The 18,316-nt window shown below is 39.5% G+C and overlaps 2 protein-coding genes across 4 annotated transcripts; one reads left to right on the top strand and one right to left on the bottom strand.

Moving 5' to 3' along the window:
• Window positions 1–388: 388 nt before the first annotated feature.
• On the bottom strand, window positions 389–3,246 carry LOC122644164 (non-structural maintenance of chromosomes element 4 homolog A-like). The gene is made up of 7 exons (XM_043837777.1): window positions 3,050–3,246; window positions 2,825–2,905; window positions 2,198–2,447; window positions 2,000–2,096; window positions 1,116–1,329; window positions 934–1,025; window positions 389–825 (listed from the first exon to the last, which is right to left on the bottom strand). Exons 1-7 carry the CDS (start codon window positions 3,213–3,215, stop codon window positions 574–576), a joined length of 1,152 nt encoding a protein of 383 aa, XP_043693712.1. The 5' UTR covers window positions 3,216–3,246; the 3' UTR covers window positions 389–573.
• A 4,374-nt stretch (window positions 3,247–7,620) lies between these two features.
• On the top strand, window positions 7,621–16,815 carry LOC122643139 (uncharacterized protein DDB_G0284459-like). 3 transcript variants are annotated; one of them, XM_043836782.1, is made up of 5 exons: window positions 7,621–7,635; window positions 10,670–10,672; window positions 12,580–12,951; window positions 13,143–13,884; window positions 15,373–16,573. In XM_043836782.1, exons 3-5 carry the CDS (start codon window positions 12,608–12,610, stop codon window positions 16,468–16,470), a joined length of 2,184 nt encoding a protein of 727 aa, XP_043692717.1. In that variant the 5' UTR covers window positions 7,621–7,635; window positions 10,670–10,672; window positions 12,580–12,607; the 3' UTR covers window positions 16,471–16,573. The 3 variants fall into 3 exon arrangements, with proteins under 3 accessions (XP_043692717.1, XP_043692718.1, XP_043692716.1); XM_043836783.1 differs by lacking the exons at window positions 7,621–7,635; window positions 10,670–10,672 and adding an exon at window positions 16,707–16,815 and having other exon boundaries at window positions 12,453–12,951; window positions 15,373–16,483; XM_043836781.1 differs by lacking the exons at window positions 7,621–7,635; window positions 10,670–10,672 and adding an exon at window positions 16,712–16,815 and having other exon boundaries at window positions 12,453–12,951; window positions 15,373–16,487.
• Window positions 16,816–18,316: the final 1,501 nt, after the last annotated feature.

Raw genomic sequence — 18,316 nt, 5'->3', positions numbered from 1 at the left:
ATTCCAATTAGCCCTAATTCTTAAACTAATGGGTCTGATTAAATTAGGCTAATCCAACCAAGTTACACCAATTTCAAGACAATTCTATTCAATCCAAGGATGATCCAGATAAGAATCGAATCCGATCAAGGAGATCAATCCCATACCTGATTCCAAGTTTTTAAACCTTGCTTGCATCGATCTTGAATCAAAATTGAAGCATGCATGTTTGCACTAAGATTTCAGAAATTATCAATCAGGACAAATCGAAATTACCACTAAAGAGGAAACACTGGACAAGAATTAATTACCACATACTATTATATCCAGTATATCAAAAAATGTAGTATTTAGCAAGACTTGATGGGCATCTCAAAGTACCACCAAAGCAAAACAAATAAAGGACAGGTAGGCAGAGGTGGAAACTTCACTGAACCTGCAATTAGAAGAGTCAAAAAAGGCTCCACCTCCATAAAATCCTTAGGCCTATCCATCTATATACAGAACTAGATCTATAGTTTAAACAATTCACATCATGCTACTAATAGAAAATCAATAGCAATAAAAGCTAAAGTATTCTATACATCCATCTCATCACATCTTTCTCTTCCCTTTTCGGACGGCAATAGCATCTGCTGCAGCATCTTCCCTTTCCGGAGTATCTTCTGCAACAGATTGCTCCTGAATGACTAGGCCCCGGTTCCTAGAAAGCTTCCTGATCGGAGTACTAGGTGCCGTAGCTTGAGATCTTTGGCCTGCATACTCCTCTTCGGAATCACCAGATACATTCAATGGATTCCTATCAGGCATCAATTCCTCCCCAACTTCCACCATTTCCTTCATCAACTGCAAATCAAAATATAAAATAAATTATATTTAATCAAAAAGACAACTTGTCCATCACCAATAAGAATTAACTTGTGTTTCATTTCAAATTATAACGCTGTTCCTTACCTTCCAATCCTTGAAGTCAAATTTGAAGATGAAGTGGCTATAAGAAACATCCTTAGAGGCTATTAGCTCAGCTCTAGGAGAATTCTTTGGAGCTGATAATCAACATAAAAGACAATAAGCAACAAGACAGAATCAAGTATAAGAGTTGAAAATATAATTTCACTACTTATGATGGATCTTACAAACTAAATGGCATCCATTTTCATCCACTTTTATCTCAACCCGTCCATCCTTAACAAGAAAAGATAGAGCAAATATGTTCTCGACTGTCTGTGCAAAAGAGTTCCTGTTCAAGACCAGATTTTCAAGCTTGACCTTCTTCTTCTTCTTCAGGATATCGAAGATAGCTATAACGTTCTTATCAGTGTCAGTTTTTTCCTCAGCAGTGTTATCAAGCTGCACATTGACATTTTAAAAAAAAATTATAAATGAACACATCAAGTAACACAACCCAAGAGAGGAGAAACTCAAACACATTATTTGGAAGATAAACCAATAATACTGAGTTAGTCTAATCAATTTCTTCGGTAAGGTATAAAAGTTCAAACAGCCAACCTCATGGTTTGGAGGGAGAGGAAGAGTTTCAGAAACTAGTTCAATCTAGAGCAATAAGAGGGCCCTGGGGTCAGCTATAGAGGATCCCCTCCCACTATGGATTTGCACCACATTGTACCCCATATTTCATTGCCTTCAGTTCAGGAACTTCCAATTCCATGAAGTTCAATCCAACATGGGATCCTCTAGATGGTTGACCCTGGTATCCTCTAGAGATTTTCCTTTAGTCTATCTACGAAGACAGGTCCCAAAAAAACAGTAATATTTCTGAACACAACCAAATAAGAAGGTTTAGCAAGTGGCTACCAGAAAAATACTCCAGATCCTATTTTACAGGATACTACTGTGACATTTATGAGAAGTACACCTCTTTCTAGAATAGCAATACCAAGAAGTCAACTTCCATCAACAGTTAGTAGTTTGTTTATGGGATGCTATAATGTAAACAGAATCCATGTACTACCAGAATGCAATCAACAAGCATCAAAGCTGGGAAAATAAAGAAACTCACCTCTTCAGGACGAGCATGTTCAGTTGGCCTCACACGTTTACGTGAAACTGGAACCTTCCGTTGCTTTTGCTTTAATTCTGTATCCATAGGCCCAAGCCTTGCAAAATAAAAAACAAGAAAAAAATTACCCCCAAAATGTCTAAATGTATGAATCAGTCTAATTATCTTTTCTAAAACAATGGTTTAATTGTTATTTACATTGTGCAGCATCCAGGGATCCTCCCAAAAACATGACCAACAGTCTTGCCAATATCACTCCAAGCCATTGAATTCCGATAATTATCATGAGTAGCCCCCCCACCACCTTGCCCAAAGTCTCTCAGAAGAGAGGTTACGAAATCAGAAGGAGTTACTCCCTCATTTCCTTGTGCTTTAACAGAGATTACCACAGTGTTGACAATTTCCAATAGAGTCTCTACATCTGCAACCTGTTCTCTGGGCTTCTGAACTAAAACACAAATGAGAACAAGCAATCAAACAAATGTAACTCAGTACCACATATGTAAAAGTACAAGCTGTAATAAACATAACAATATATTGCAATGTCCAGTAAAACTGCAATCTCCTTTCTCACCTTTCTCAAAGGGTTAAAGTGCCCTTGTGTCACGGCAAAACCGGTCTCCTCTCACCCCCAAACTTAAATACGAATAAAAGGAGCCCATCAACCCCGGTCCCCAAGAAGCCCAGCATCATTTAAAAATAAATAAATTAAAACCTCCTCCCCCCCCCCCCCCGACAACACTTTGTTGGGGAAGCGAAACAAACTACTATAACAATCTGTTTTAGTTTTCTTTTGTCTTTATACCATGAAGTTTCTTTCAGTACCTTTGTGTTGCAAGCTATCTAGTGTACCGAGGACCTTTTTGACTTCAGAAGTATTCGCTCGAGAAAGTTCTTCTCTTCCATCTGCAGGACATTAAATAATCCATATAACAATCAAATATCAAAACCCACAAATAGAAACGAGCAAACAGATTAATTGTAGAATGATCCCTGCAAAAAAAAAGTACAGAAATTTCAAAAGAAAAGCCAAAATAAAGCCGCACAAACCTTGAACACGGCTCTTCACAGCCTGAAGTTGGGATCGAAGGACTCTTCTTTCAGCCTCATCCTGCTCCTGAACACCCTCCGTTGTATTTCTGTTCCCCTCTTTGCCTTTCCCGACCCTCGACTCCCCCATCTCACTTCCAATCTCCCGCCTCACATTCCTCGGCATCTCTCCGATTCTTAAACAAAAAGAAGAAGAAAAATGAAGAGAAAACAAGAAATTTGGAAACTCTAACTTCCCGTAAAGAAAGCGGAAACCTGAGATACCACAATTGAGTAGAGAAAAATTCAAGAGGGATAAACCCAAAACCCTAACCCTAGTTGAGAGTTGAGACAAGACACTAAATATATAGGAGAAAAGAGTGAGCACCCGTGAAAATTAACAATTTGCAGCTATATTTATGTATAAGCTTCAATTTGAAGCTCTTCCTCTCAGTGGGGCTCAGTTTTGGAGAAAGGCCTTCTCCCACTCCTCTCAAAATTTCTGACATTTTCAAAAGCTTCTGCTTTTGCTCTCTTCATCTTCTTCATAAAAGAAAACAATATGATTGATAGCTTTCAAGAAGCAGTGGAAAGGAAAGAGTTGTTCCCTGCATTCCTTCCTTTCCAAAGATAGATAGTAGTCTGGGCTGGCATAAAAAAAATTAATTGAACGTAGCCCTTGGTTGTTTTCAAACATTTGAAGAAATAAAATAAAATAAATAATAAAAATGAGGAGACAGCTTCTCCCTCCTATAATAGGCCATGTGAATATGTCAAATAGAGACATAATAAAATCATGCAAAACATACCAAAACTGGGGAAGATAAAATCTGATTTAAAGGCATAGCTTTTGAATCAATTTTGTGCATCCTTCCAGAAGCCATAACCATCCAGTCAATTAACATTGCTACTCAATTAATAAAACAGACTATTGACAACTGCTGACAAGTTTTGATGACCAAATGGCTCAAGGCTTAGAAAAAGGTCTTCAGAGAATATCTACACCAACCCATCCACATCCGCACATAGTAAGTTCAGGTACAGCAACAAAATGGGTACGGATGACGGCAATAATACTTTTCAAAATCCGGCGCAAGACAATGCGTACGGCAATGATACGATATGTGTTTAATACAGCTGCTCTGTAAACAAAAAATATGAGCACATATCCACTATGTAACAGACATGTGCACCACCTAATAAACAAAATAATAGTATGCAGAAAATGATTTTATAGGAAGGGTCAAAACTGAAATAAACGCATTACCCAATATAACTGGGAAATCAGTAATTCAAAATAGTACAACTTTCACACACAACAAATAATCAACAGTGAATATAAATAGGTAACAGGATGACACGACCAAGAGCATCCAGAAATAGGTAAGGTTGTGTGCATGTCAAGTCTAATAAATAATCATATTCCACGGCCTGGAACTGCCTACTACAGCTCCAGTTAAGAAAACTGGAACTGCAATATTGTACAGAAACAACAGCAGGAAAACTGCAAAGAAGATACGACTTTTCTTCGAACAGATTTGTTTATGTATTTCCCATTCATTCACTAAGTCAGTTTGATATGGTAGATACTTTTGAATTTATCCTCTTTAATCTAAAGGTTTCATAACTAAGTATACCTGTTTCATATGCAGTGAGTTGCCAGCATATTGGGCTCTGTGTAGCTGATTCTCTGTAGAACATTATCAAAAAGATAAAAACTAAATGTAATTTCATTAATTAATTACAAAATCTCAATCAAGCTGGTCCACTCTAGCCATTTTTAGTTCCAGATTCCATGTGGGTGGAATCTAATCTGAAGAATAACTAATCATACTCCAATGGCAGATGCAGAAAAAGGCAAAAGGAAGGGATGCAAAAAATGGAGACTACCCGTTGCTATTAACTGGGAAAAAGGAAGAGACTTACTGAGAAGATAGTCCAGAGACTCGCTGGCTGCCGCTGCAATCAACTGAGATTCTGGGAACGAAGACTCACCTCTGCTATCAACTTGGAATGGAGAAGGATAAGAGGAAGGAGGCAGGGGGCTCAAAAACACTTACATGGAGACTTGCCGGCCTCTGCTGATATCATTTGGGAACAAAAACGAGACGAAGGGGGCTTGGGTTCCAAAACCAGAGAAAACGAGAAGAGGCTAAGAAGTTGTTCACTCTCTTTTTTTCTTTTTTTTTTTCTTTTCTAGAAAAATTGTTCTTCCCTCTCGATTTGGGGATTTTGGGTTTGCATTTTGGTTTTTTTTTTTTTTTTTTTAACGATAAGAGGCTAAAAAGTTGTTCTTCCCTCTCCAATAGGTGTGGAGAGGTGTCCCTAATTTAGAGAAATTAAGATTCAGACATTCAAGCAAATAGGGCATCAACCAGCATTCCATCAAATGATCAAATACGTGGAATACATTAGCTTAAGAGTACTGTAACAACTGAAAACCTAATAAACTCAAAAAAAAAAAGTGTGAATAACAAATAGAAGAAGAATACAGAAGGTAAACAGAGCACGCATCCATTCTTGACACAAAAGATTTGTTCAGAATCAACTGTGGCTGTATAAGGCAGAATCTTGGAGAGAGATAGTACGTTAGAACTAGCCTGAGGGAGGGATGGGGCTTTACCTGTGCCGACAGTGACGAGGTTCCGACGGAAGGCCAAGAAGAAGAGGAGCTTTCCAGTAGCCGCTCTCTCGATTCCTCCTCCCCTGACTTTCTTCCCAGTTCCGCCCTATCTCTTCGAAAGGGATAGATGGTCAATGGAGCGAGTGATAGAGAAAAAGAACGGCAGAGGGTTAGCAAGATAGGGAAGAGAGGGTTTGATGGTTAGGACGACCAGGAAATAAGGATTTGAATGGGGAAGAGGGGATTTGAGAGTTTTAAAAAATCGCGGGAACCAAAAAACTGAAAAAACAAATCGCGCGATGGGAACGCCATGGAAAACCCAAACGATATGTATTTTTTTTTTGTCGCAGAAGAACTGCTTAAACTTCCGCCGATAATCGTTTACGAGAATAATTTCTATTTGTAATTATTTTTATTAAAAAGTTATGGCATCATAAATAATACTTGTTTCATTATTATTAAACATAATAGTATACAGAATGAGAAATATATTTGGTATAGCTATATGTAAAATAAATTTTATAACCTTTAATTCCTTTATTCTTTTACACAATTTGATCAAACATGTGAGATGCATTGCTCTTAAATATGCGATAGACACCCATGTATATATTTATGTATGTGTTTATCAAAAATATATATATGTATGTATGTATGTCCCCTCATGTATATTCTAGTAATGAGGAAAGCTTATTAGTTCCTTCCTCTTTTGTCTTACCAATTTTAGATTTTTTTTGTTTTAATTTATGCAGGATACTATATATCTGGATTAAGTTTGGCAAGATGATCCTACATCTTTTTTATAGAGGGCAAGCTTACCTTTTTTGCTGCAGGACATATTATACCTACTACCTATTTGGAACCAGAACTAGTCTGTATTCGAACATGCCTGAATCATGCCTATAGTATGAGGTTGAAGATTAAAAAAGTGTAGTGTTCAAATCAACGGATCACTGATATTCTTCCATCTCCAACCAATATTTCTTGACCTTGGTATCTTATAAAGGACTTAGTTTATATTTCTGATATATCCCAAGATATATGTTTTGATAAACAAGAAGACTCTTTTTGTATGTCCTTAGCTTTTAATCTTGCCAGACACGCTCAGTTTAAAAATACTGTATATTTTCCAGTCCCTTTTGTAATCCTCAATTTCAATTCATCCATTCGTATGTTTTTTGTCACAAAAATGACCAGTTCATACTTTTCTATGAGTTTTTTTTTTGTAATGCACTTTTAATGGTATTTAATCCCCCCCCCCCAAAAAAAAAAAAATCATCTCTGTTCAACCAATGAAAGCCATGCAAATCACAAAGGTATGGCTTTCAGTGAGACCATGAGGGGCATATGATCCTCGTTATTACATGATGCAAATCACAATGCTATGTAACATTGAGTTTAAGCCTTTTCTTAAATAGACTTTATGAATATCATCCACTCATTAGCTCATTTAAGATATTTAAGGAATGTAAATACATGTTGGCTACATTGCTCTTGGATACTGAATGCCTCATAATAATTAATAGGCAAAAAGAAAGCAAACCGGTGTTGTAAGTGAACGTGTATCTGTGCCCAGACACAGCCCAATTCAAAAAGACCATCGTACCCTTTAACCTTTCCACCTTTCTAAGGGGGTGTGGCGGTCTTTTCGCACTGGGTTGTGTCTAGTTGCAGGTACATACCCACACATAGCACCAGTTAACGTTCCTTTTCCCTAATTAATAAAATACACATCACCTCCTTGGTCCCTGCCACATCCGGTTGTAGCTTTGAAATTGATTTGCTGTTTCCATGTAATATATGTATTTTTTTTGGTAGAAGTCTCCATGTAATATCTTGTTAGAGCAATTTTGCTTCAAGTTGACAAATGATCGTGAAATTACATATTTATTTTGGCGTTTTGTTATCTAGCTGTCATACAAACTCAAAGGGAGACTACCCAAGCCTCGAGGACAGGACCTGAGACGATACAAATTAAGGTTGTGTTTGGTATACATTCCTAGAATGCAATCTAGGTCGATTTTGCATTCGCAAATGATGAAAATAGTTGTTTTTATCATCCGAGAATGTGAAATTGACCTATAATGCATTCCAAGAATGCAGACTAAACACAACTTAAAATAGCACTTTCACCAACTCTATTGAAACTCTATGAAAACAAGAGAATTAACAAAATAGTAACTAACACTGACATTCACAATCAGTCACCTTGCCACCTAGATCGAATGCACCCTCCATCTCTTGATGACAAAGAGATTTCTGGGAGTTTTCATCCCCTTAGGAATATCGTTTGTTCGATATCGATGATGACAGAAAAGTGAAGTATTCATTTTGTTTCAAAGTATACGGAAATTTCTCTTTTCAAATATAAGTAATAGTAGTACAGTACACCAGCTTGGCCATACGCCCAATAGAATTCCACTTAAATATCTTTCTAATCCACCTAGCTTCTAATATGATACTACCCCAAGACTATAGACGCCTAGGGATGTAAATGAATAGCTGAAATCCGTTTCCGTATCCATTTAGCATTATCCGAATCCGTCCGAAAGCTAAACGGATGCAGATACAGATAGGCTATAGCTATCCAAAAAGTTATATTTACATGTAAACGGATAAAATATCCGATCCGTATCCATGTCCGTATCCGTTTAGCACTATCCGAATCCGCCGAAAAGTTAATTGGATGCGGATGCGAATATAGCACTATCTAAGCCGAATCCGATCCGTTTACATCCCTATAGACGCCCCCTTTGGTGCAAAACTAGTTCTTGATTTGAGTCACTTATGAATACGTGTTCATTAGTAACTTGCGCATAAACAACTATAAGCGATCTATGACATTTCCGATTCACCATTTATTGTCTTCAAGTACGAATGCATGTTGGGTTGGGCATAAGGTTGAGGTTGGCATAGCCCATTTTGTTCTTTGTAGGTTGAACTTGGACCATATTTGGGCCTTAGTTATATGTCTCATGGGCTCAAATCCTTTCCTCCCAAGATCTCGGATCGAGTTGAACTAAAAAAGAAAGCTTAAAATTGAATTCCTCTAATCTGGGAGTAGAACTGTTCTTGACCAAATGGGTTTTACTGGTTGGATTAACTTAATATTTGGCAGCCACTTTTTTTATTCGGGGCTTGAAACCAATAGCCAAAACCTTATATGGAAGCTAATTTTAATATCTTATAAAAAATGTTGAATTTCTTTTTTGGATTAGAAATGTGTAACACTAGAAATTTGGTCATCCATAAGTATGAAATAATTGTATTCCAAATTATTCTTGATATTTGATATTAGGAAAAGGGGCGAAATTTTGCTGCTACACTTATAGGCTTATAGCAGCCAAGGAAAGGGTATTTATGAACCCAAAGGGGAAGTGAATTATTCCATTTCCTTGGCTGCCAGTAGTGTAGCAACAAATTTTTTTCTAAGGAAAAGGTTAGGTATGCTAGCACCCTATGTGTTTATCTATTTCTTCCCCCCTTTGTTAAAGGGTAAAGGAGTCATTTAAAAGGTGGAAGAGAGAGATAGACACATAGATACTGTTTACCGCAAGCATATCCATCCCACTCCCTTTGATATATAAGGTAATGAATTCTTCTAAAATAGTGTAGCATTGAGAAGTATAATAAAGGGAAGTAGTTTTGTGTCCGGGAATGTGACCTACGCCAGTACTCCCATGTGTCTATCTCTCTCCTCTTAAAACAAGGGGACAGAGCTGTCTTTTCATATGGGGAGGAGAGAGATAGACTCATGGGAGTGCTAGCGTAGGCCACACTCACGGGCAGAGTTCTTTTTCCCAATAATTTAAAGGAAGAGGGTTCTCTAAGCAAGCAAGGTACTCTACACCCTCTCAAAATTATTTCTTTAATCATTGTTTCTCTCATTAGAAAAAAAATGTCCTAATTTACCCAAAAAAAAAATGTCTTATAATAATACATGTGAGGAAATGTAGTGTAACCCTTAGGCGTAGAGAGCCTTTACCCTAATCTATATCACATTATAGTAAAAATTCCCTTTTTATCTTATCATATTAAAAAAATGCGCGATTGTTCTCTGCCTGAGCGTAGGATGCATCCAGACATATGGGGCAGTTATTTCGGCCATTCAGGGGGGTAAGACAGTCATTTCACCCATCCCAATGTATCTGGGACTCTAGGTGCATCTTGTGCCCCCAGCACAAAGAACATTTGGCCTAAAAAAATATTTGGTAATTATTTTATTATTATTATATTTTTTTTGGGGGGGGGGGGTGTTAGAAGTTAGGGGGAAAAAATTTGCTGCTACACTTATAGCAGGAATGTTCCTGCTACAAAGGCTAGCGGCCAAGGAAATAGAATAATTCACTTCTCATTTGGGTTCATAAATACCCTCCAGTTTTGGTATTTTCTAAAATAACCTTTAAGATCCCATTTTCTTGGCTGCCAGACTTGTAGCAGGAACATTCCTGCTACTAGTGTAGCAGCGAAATTTCTTTCAAAGTTAGGTGCTCAGGTATCCGTCTCTGTAGGGGTGTCAAGTTTCGGCCATAACTGATTGGACAGACCAAAAAATCCAGACCGAACCAAACTGAATCCTTAATGGGTTGGTTTTGATTTTGTCTGTAATGAAACCGGCAGAAAGTGAATTGGACCAATAAAAAATAGGAACCGAATCAAAACCGGATAAATGATAAAAACAGAGACAAAACTGATCAAATAGTATAAAAGAATACATGTTTTCCAATTAATTTAATGTATACATAGGAGAAAATCGAACCAGGAACCGATTCCATCGATAAGAGACTATTAAGGCAACCTGATAAAAAGACCAAACCAGACCAGTTTTTGTCTTAATGGTTTGGCCTAATACCATACCGAAACCGAACCAAAGTGACCGATTGACACCCCTAGGCCTGCGCCTTACCCCAAATCACTGAGTCAAGGAACGGAATTTGACCAAACTATTCTGGCTCCATGAATAGGGACCTTCCGAGCAAGGACCACATAACTACCAGGTTCATGTGGGCTTATCTTAGTGAGTTTCAACTTTCAATACTCAGCATAGATTCCAAGTCCACAGCCCATCTTCACTTGTTTCCAATTCAGATTTCCGCAATTATAAATATGTTAAATGATTTTAGGGGAAAAGAAAGCGCACAACATCAGTGTGTAGATTCTTGTGTATATCCTCTCTCATACTATCCATGGGTCCCACACTCTCTCTTTTCTATAAATGTTCCTATCGGAAGATTCATCATCTACATTCTATTGGTGCAAAACTATACCTTGATGTCATGGGGAACCTCTCACTGAGATGAACGTGTTATATTTTTGAGTTTGGAATGTCAATTTATAAGTTTAATATGTTAATCTATCTAAATAAATAAACTATGATTTTGAATATATGTGAACTTAAATTGTCAAGTTAAATTATCCTTCGAGATGCCACGTATCTATCTTAGTGTCATGAGACAAATATTTGATCCTCGATCAATTATATAAAGTATATTGTAACACTGGTCTGCTTAATTCTCTTGATCGACGAAATGAATTTTCAAAAAGGAAGTGCATAACGCTGGTGTGCAGATTCTTGCACACGTCCTCTTACATTTCATCCATGGGGCCCACACCCTCTCTCCTCTATAAATGTCCCTATTGGACAATTTATCATTTACCTTCTATTGATGCAAAATTACACCCTGACGTCATGGGAAACCTCTCACCAAGATGAACATGTTATATTTTCGAGTTTGGAATGTCAATCTATAAGTTTAATATGTTATTCCACCTGAATTAATGAACTAAGATTTTGGAAATATGTGAACTTAAATTGGCGAGTTAAATTATCCTTCTAATTGCCACGAACTTATCTTAGTGTGACGAGACAAATATTGGATCCTCAATTATATGAATTATCTTGTAACAACGGTTTGCTTAATTCACCTGATCGAATCGATAATTAATTTATGGCATAAAGAACGTTAATCGGTCGTTGGGCGTAGTGTGTACTTGTGCCTAGACACAATCGTGCATGAAATGCCCGAAACACCCCTTAGAAAGGCAAAAAGGACTAAGGGTATGCTAGTCATTTTGTGCATGACTATGTTTGGGTGCAGGTACACGCCACACCCAACAACTGGGAGAATTATATAGTTTTAGAAATCTCTTATTAAGGTCCAAATGGATAGTCTTGATGGCATTACTTTTATTAAAAGTGAAATTCAAGGTTTGGATTGACATTTCCACACTAATCTGACTCGGACGATTCAGTCTTGCATGAAGCTGGCCGTATTCATTCTTTTCTTAATTTAGCTATTTAAGGCTAAGCCACACTCTAGAGGAATGTTTGATTGCCGAGTTTAAGTTGCACGGCTTCAACTTGAACGGTAGTCTACTGTTCTAAGCGAAGGATTGGCCCCTGTCCCCATGTGTCATCTTTCAGACTTGCACCGCTTGGAATATTACTATTATAGGCAGGCCATACAATATCTCGTCACCAAACATCTCTAAAGTATTTGACAATATATTCCAAATCAGAAGGTTGGATTGGCTAGAGGAGGTCCATGAGTATTGCGCTCAAACCATCATGGTAGCACGACCACGAAGATTAGGTTTTGTGTTCCTAACCGGCTAAACCGTAACCTGTCAGCTTAGTTTTACCGAGTGGAAGAGACACATATAAGAAGGAATTGCTTAAATATTCAGGGAAATTTGTGTAATTTCAAGCAGTAAAGAGAGAAATCGTAAACGAGTTGCGTGCTCGAGATCGAACCCTTATATAGAGGGGAGAGAGTGTGACGGAGAGAGAGAGAGAAAGAGAGAGGAAGGGGAGAGAAGGGAGAAAAAAAAAAAAAAAAAAAGTGACGAAAAACGACGAGAAATCCAAAGAGAAATAAAAAGGGAAAAAACCCTAGTTTTGAAAATTTTATGGAGGAATTGCAGAAAGGTTGATGGAGCGTTAGATATGAGAAACCATGGCGAAACCCAACGATGTTGTGAAGGAAGCATGGGGGACTTGGGAGGAGCTGTTGTTGGCCTGCGCCGTTAACCGTCATGGAACCAATAGCTGGGACTCTGTGGCTATGGAAATACAGAACCGAAACACTTCCCTTCGTCTGTTAACGGCACAGAACTGTAAACAGAAGTATCATGATCTTAAACGCCGGTTCATGGCGAAGGACGATAAAACTGTCGTCGGAGAAAACAAATCTGAAACTCCCGACGATAAGAAAGACGAGATTCCGTGGCTCGAAGAGTTGAGAAAACTTCGAGTGGCAGAGCTTAGACGCGAGGTTCAACGGCATGATGTTTCGATCGTGTAAATCTCTCGTGTTATTCGTAAACAATTCTTTGATTTCGAGTGTTATCAATCGTATTTCTGTTGTTTTTTGTTCAAAGATCTGAATTTGAAAGTCAGTATCGTTTTTTTCTCTTTTTTACTTGGATGCGTACGATTAGGATCTATTTCTGACTATAAGATCTAATAGCTTTCCTTTTGTTTTTCTCCAGGTCTCTGCAATTGAAAGTTAAGAGATTGAAGGAAGAGCGTGAGCAAAGCTTAAGGGAGAAGGAAAACGGCGAACAGAAACCAGATCTGGAAACTGATTTGGATAGAAACAGAGTCAAAGAGGAGGACAAGGGGAGAGACGCAAAACCGGAGAAATCCTCGTCGGAGAAAGTCGCCGAAGCACCAGTCCCCGGCGAAGAATCCGACCGTGAAAACCAGTCGTTCAATGAGTCTAATTCAACTGATCCGAAGGTTGAGAATCGTGAGAACGGCGTCGAAGAAGAGAAGAAGGAATCGGAACCGGTCGAACCTGTTCCGAGACGGCCGGATCCGGTTTCCGGTGATTCGAAACATATCGCCGAGGGGTCTTATCACGGTAGTACGGATACAATAGCGAAAGAGTCGACGGCTCAGCCTGTCCGACAGTCGCGGGGAGATAATAAGGCGACGAAAGAAGCTGACTCACCCGAGTTGGGAGAATCGGTAGCTGAGTCGAAAGGTGGCGGGGAAGAAGGCCACTCCCACAAGGAGAGTAGCGACGTACAAAGCTCGGCGAGTTTGTGTAGGAAGAATCGCCGGAAAAAGGCAATTTCAGGTAGTAGCAGCGGGGAAGAACGGGAAAACGATGAGGTTTCTCCCGCCATCAAAAGGATCTCTGTTAAATCACAACCGTTGATGTCCGTCCTCGAGATTATCCGGTCTCACAAATACGGCTCCGTATTCGAATGCCGGCTCGAAAGTCAGGTATTCGCAACATCAACTTATCTTTTTTTATTTTATTTTTCATCTCCTTTTCCCCCCGATTTTCAAAATATTTAAAGATTTAAATAATTAATAATTTGGTTTATCTATGATATAGGCGAAAATATCATCTATGATCGCTAACCTATAGTCTCGACGGCGATATGCGCCATCGTCGCCGTTGAGTAGGTGGGACCGTTTGTGTGTTTGAATCAGAAGATCTCTCTAAACTCGTGAGATAGAGATCGATTTCAATAATTCCAAGTTGACGGTTGGGATCACTTCATCATACTAATTGGACTTGAGATCGTTTCTGGACTCTATTGAACTAGTAAAGCCCTTAAAAATGGTTTGTTTTTGGGGCGAAAAATTCTAAAAAGATTTGAACGTTCTTACACAAGTACGTGCTCTAAACCCTCCGATTGGAATATGAAATATGGTTTATATCATCATACGTACGATCGTGCTTTGCTGCGGGTTTCCCTTCAGGTGATCAGAAGTTTCGAGCAATTTAAGATGAGGACACGCGTCGCCCGCTGAGCTTCAGAGATTCGACCACACGGTTCATCCGGAACCGACTGTTACTGGTTGGTTGGCCGCCCTATTTTGAATCATTTTTCACAGCTCAATGGCTTAAAATACTTTTATGAATGCCATCGGAGGTGGGGCCCGTAAGGTATATATAACATATAAACATAACGTTGAGTGGTTCTAACGTTATCATCTTATTGTTTTAGCTTACATGTCCAATTACAATTGGACACTAAACTCTGGCTGCCAGCTAAATTCAAAATTTATTATTTGATTTTTCAAAATAGATGTGCATTGTGGCTTTGACACGTGGAAGGGCCATTTGGCTATACTGTTACGTTGGTTCATTTTGATCCTATACGCGCTGATACCGTGAAGAAAGTCTTGTTTATAAACTAACCCAGCTATGCTTATGATTTTAAATATCGGTTTTGGGCGATACGTATCAATTTTGCTAGTCACTGATACCTTTGCTTGAACTAATTGGGTCAAGTTTGCTCGAGGACTCTTTTCCAGTACTGGGCCCCACTGGCCACCACAATTTTTTTCGTGGCTTGAGAGACCTGAGAACCCGGTCTATACGTTGGGCTTGGTCTTGATAGTACAAGACTCAATAGAAGTTCCCAAACAATTGGACTGCGTACGTTAGCAACTCTTGCGTTTATCTGACACGTGGTGATGTGTGCCCCACTCGCCAAAGGCGCCAACTACTTCGTTCGTAAAAGTAGCGAGTGGGTGAGTGGCACCACAATCGCGCATTTGAGGTTTTACGGTTTACCCAATAAGGGGTAGTCACTTTTCTCGAGAACACTGCACGCAAACTGCACAGTACGAACTACAAGTCTATAATGGATCGTGTTTTTCGTTTATTTCTCTTTCCCCCACTCCCCACTTAACGATTAACAGCAGAAAGTCAGAAACATCCAATTGATGCTGATGAAATGTTGTTCTACTTTGCAGGAAACTTCCAATTACAGAAACTTAATCAGGCAGCATGTGGATCTCGAAGTGGTTCAAGCGAGATTAGAAGAAGGCCGTTACAGCGGCTGTAGCCGGAAATTCTTTCGGGATTTGCTTCTTCTCTTTAACAACGCTATTGTCTTCTTCCCCAAGAACTCTTCCGAATGGATCGCTGCTGTTGCGCTTAGGCAACTAGTTTCTAAGGAGCTGGCTAGAAATCGGAAGGTGAGTCGATCCAAAGAAGAAAAAGCAGCTCCTGTAACCCCTGTTCCACCTCCAGCACAATCAAAACCGGAACCGGAACCTCTGGAGCTCGTGAAACCCAAGTCTTCTGGTCCGATCATCGCCTGCCGAAAGCGTAGTTCGATCTCGACAAAGGCATCGTCTGCTGTTGTAGATAAAAAAGGAGAGCAGAGAGCTGTTGCAGCAGAGGCAGACGAGAAGCAAGTTTCCGACCGGAAGCGATCCGATTCGTCTGCCAATGTGGTTGAGGATCAGAACCTCACAAAGAAGAGGACGCGAGAGAGGTCAGCCTTGGGAGCCAGAAGCTCGAGAACACGCAGCAAGAGCCGCACCAAGACTACTAACACCAACAAGAATCTGAACACCGGTTCAAGCCAAAACTCCACTCCTGGTCCGAATTCTGGCTCGGCCAGTAAACGGTCGGCCCGTGACGAAGAACCGAAGACGGAGAGAAAGAGCAACAATACAGCGGCAGTCGCCAAGAAACGAAGCGCAGCGAATTTCTTGAATAGGATGAAACGGAATTCTAACGGGACGCTACTGGAGTCGTTGAAGAACTCGGTGAACAATTCTAACAATGACAAAGATGGTGGTGGTGGTGGTGAAGCGGGGGTGGGTCAGAAGAGAGGTGGAGGTAAGGGTGACGGGCGTAAGGACCATGGTGGCCGGCAAAGCTCAGCTGGGAAACAAGCAGCGAATCAGAGCAGTCCCGTGAAGAGGAGCGTCGGAAGACCACCAAAGAGAGCGACGGCTCCACCGCCTCTGCCTCCACCAGCCCCATCGAAACGGACGAGAGAACTTGTACATACAGAGGTGGTGGCTTCGAGGCAGTCGAGGAAACGAGCACGGAGGTGAAGGTGATTTGATGATAGGCACCGTTTTAAATTTCGGGAATCGGATGGTGAATCGCATCGGAATCGTCCCGGTTTTGGCTGATTTGATACAGCCAATTCAATGTTCAAAACATTGGAATCTGTGAGTTTTCAATCTGTGAGGCCGATTTTAGGATCTTTTTGAGACCATTCGAATTGAAATCACCATGGATCGATCCGATTCCCCGATTCGATGTTCAGTGTTTTGAAACCTTGATCGATAGCTTCTTCTGTAAATTATGTAGTGGTTTGGGGGGTTTAGTATTTTGTAACAATTTATCATTTTCTATGGGTATTCCCCCTCTCAAATTACATGATACCCTTCTTTTGGGTTTTGTGGTTTATGCATAATTCATTTTCTTGGGTTCTGGCTGTTTAGAGTTGTATAACTTTTAGTTGGTGTCCCCTTTTTTTTTTTGTGTTGGGCCAAGACTAGAACTGCCTTTTTTCGGTCCTATCTGCCCAATGGGGCTTTAGTTACCAACTACAAGAGAACTATCATTGTGGAGAAGAGGGGAGGGAATCTACAACTACCAAGATTGGAGTCATAATTTGACTAATAATGGCAACAAGGAGAAGTCGATCCCTTGACCTCCTGGGGGCGATGCACTCAATTGACATGCCATCGACCATTCGAGCTAATGTTTGTTTTAAATCATTATTTTCTCTCTATCTTTTCTCTTTTAAATCAATAAAATATTGCATGTGAAGAGGTGCAATGTACACTTAGGCTTAGAGAGCCTTTTTACATATTATATAATTCTTAAGACTAAAGGTCATGAGAGCTAAGGTCAAGTCCTTTATTTTTCCAATTCTTTTAATTTTGATTGGTACCTCTTTTATCATGTATCTTTGGGAAAAAGAATGTTGTACGATAACGTCTCCTGTGCCCTCTCACATGGGGAAGTGAAATGATCATCTTGCCCCTCTCCTTGGATGCTTGTGTGTATGATCCCATTGGCCCCTAAGTTGGTGTAAGGGCCACACAACTTGGTAGCAATCCCCTATCATATATTGTTTTAACAAAGATTCGACTGTTAATTTAAAAGTCCATTTGAAATGTTAACAAACATGAAATTCTAATTTGCAAGGGTGGTAATGTTTCTACTTATTAATTGATAAAACAAGAGGCAATATGGATTATTGAATGCATGTTGCTTGTACTTAGGTAACTTTTTTATTTTATTTTATTTTGGACTGTTTGGAATCGATTAAGAATTAGAATTGATCCACACATTAGTTAGTGGTCCTGGATCTTAGGTTTGGAACCAATTAACTTATTGGTCCGATTTTAATCCTAACTCTTTAGTGCCCAAACCATTAAGTAACGAGAACAATTGGCACCCTTAACTAAAGACTTGTTGGTGTCTTTTTCTTTTTCTTTTTTGGGTAAACCTTTATTTGGCGTCTTGGTGAGGTCTAAATGTCTAACACAGATTCTTTTTACTGTTTAAGGTTGTTTTACTTGTTGCACTTAGTGCCAGTAATTTTGTCCATGGTTTTAAGACTTGGGATCAGATTTGCAGAATTAGTAGTTTCAGATCAAGGTTGGTCAGACGACCTGAGAGATCTCTGTTCCGGTGAGTATCTGTGCTTGCTCTGGTTCTCTTCTTATGTTGTTCATATGGGCAATTAGAATCGGAATTAGAATCATTTTTAGGAAAAGAATAAATGAAAAGAAAATGAAATTGTGTTTGTTAATATTGGATCCGGCTCCTCTCCAACGAGCTCAGCGCTCAAGAGGCATCCAACGGCTGGGTTGTGCCGCACACATCCTGATCCTGTTTAGTCAGCCATCGGGATGTATGCGGCACAACCCAACGGCTGGA

Source organism: Telopea speciosissima, chromosome 10 (assembly GCF_018873765.1).
Source record: "Telopea speciosissima isolate NSW1024214 ecotype Mountain lineage chromosome 10, Tspe_v1, whole genome shotgun sequence".
Taxonomy (NCBI): Eukaryota; Viridiplantae; Streptophyta; class Magnoliopsida; order Proteales; family Proteaceae; genus Telopea; species Telopea speciosissima.
The sequence above is the reverse complement of the archived record's forward strand: the minus strand, read 5'-3'. Positions and strand labels throughout refer to the sequence as shown.

Excerpts from the sequence above, each read along its gene's own strand:
- LOC122644164 (XM_043837777.1), bottom strand. The coding sequence starts at position 3,215 with ATGCCGAGGAATGTGAGGCGGGAGATTGGAAGTGAGATGGGGGAGTCG. Across the intron at positions 1,330-1,999 it reads AACATGCTCGTCCTGAAGAG|CTTGATAACACTGCTGAGGA; the intron begins GTGAGTTTCTTT and ends GTCAATGTGCAG. Across the intron at positions 1,026-1,115 it reads AAATGGATGCCATTTAGTTT|CTCCAAAGAATTCTCCTAGA; the intron begins GTAAGATCCATC and ends GTTGATTATCAG.
- LOC122643139 (XM_043836783.1), top strand. The coding sequence starts at position 12,608 with ATGGCGAAACCCAACGATGTTGTGAAGGAAGCATGGGGGACTTGGGAG. Across the intron at positions 12,952-13,142 it reads CGGCATGATGTTTCGATCGT|GTCTCTGCAATTGAAAGTTA; the intron begins GTAAATCTCTCG and ends GTTTTTCTCCAG. Across the intron at positions 13,885-15,372 it reads AATGCCGGCTCGAAAGTCAG|GAAACTTCCAATTACAGAAA; the intron begins GTATTCGCAACA and ends TCTACTTTGCAG.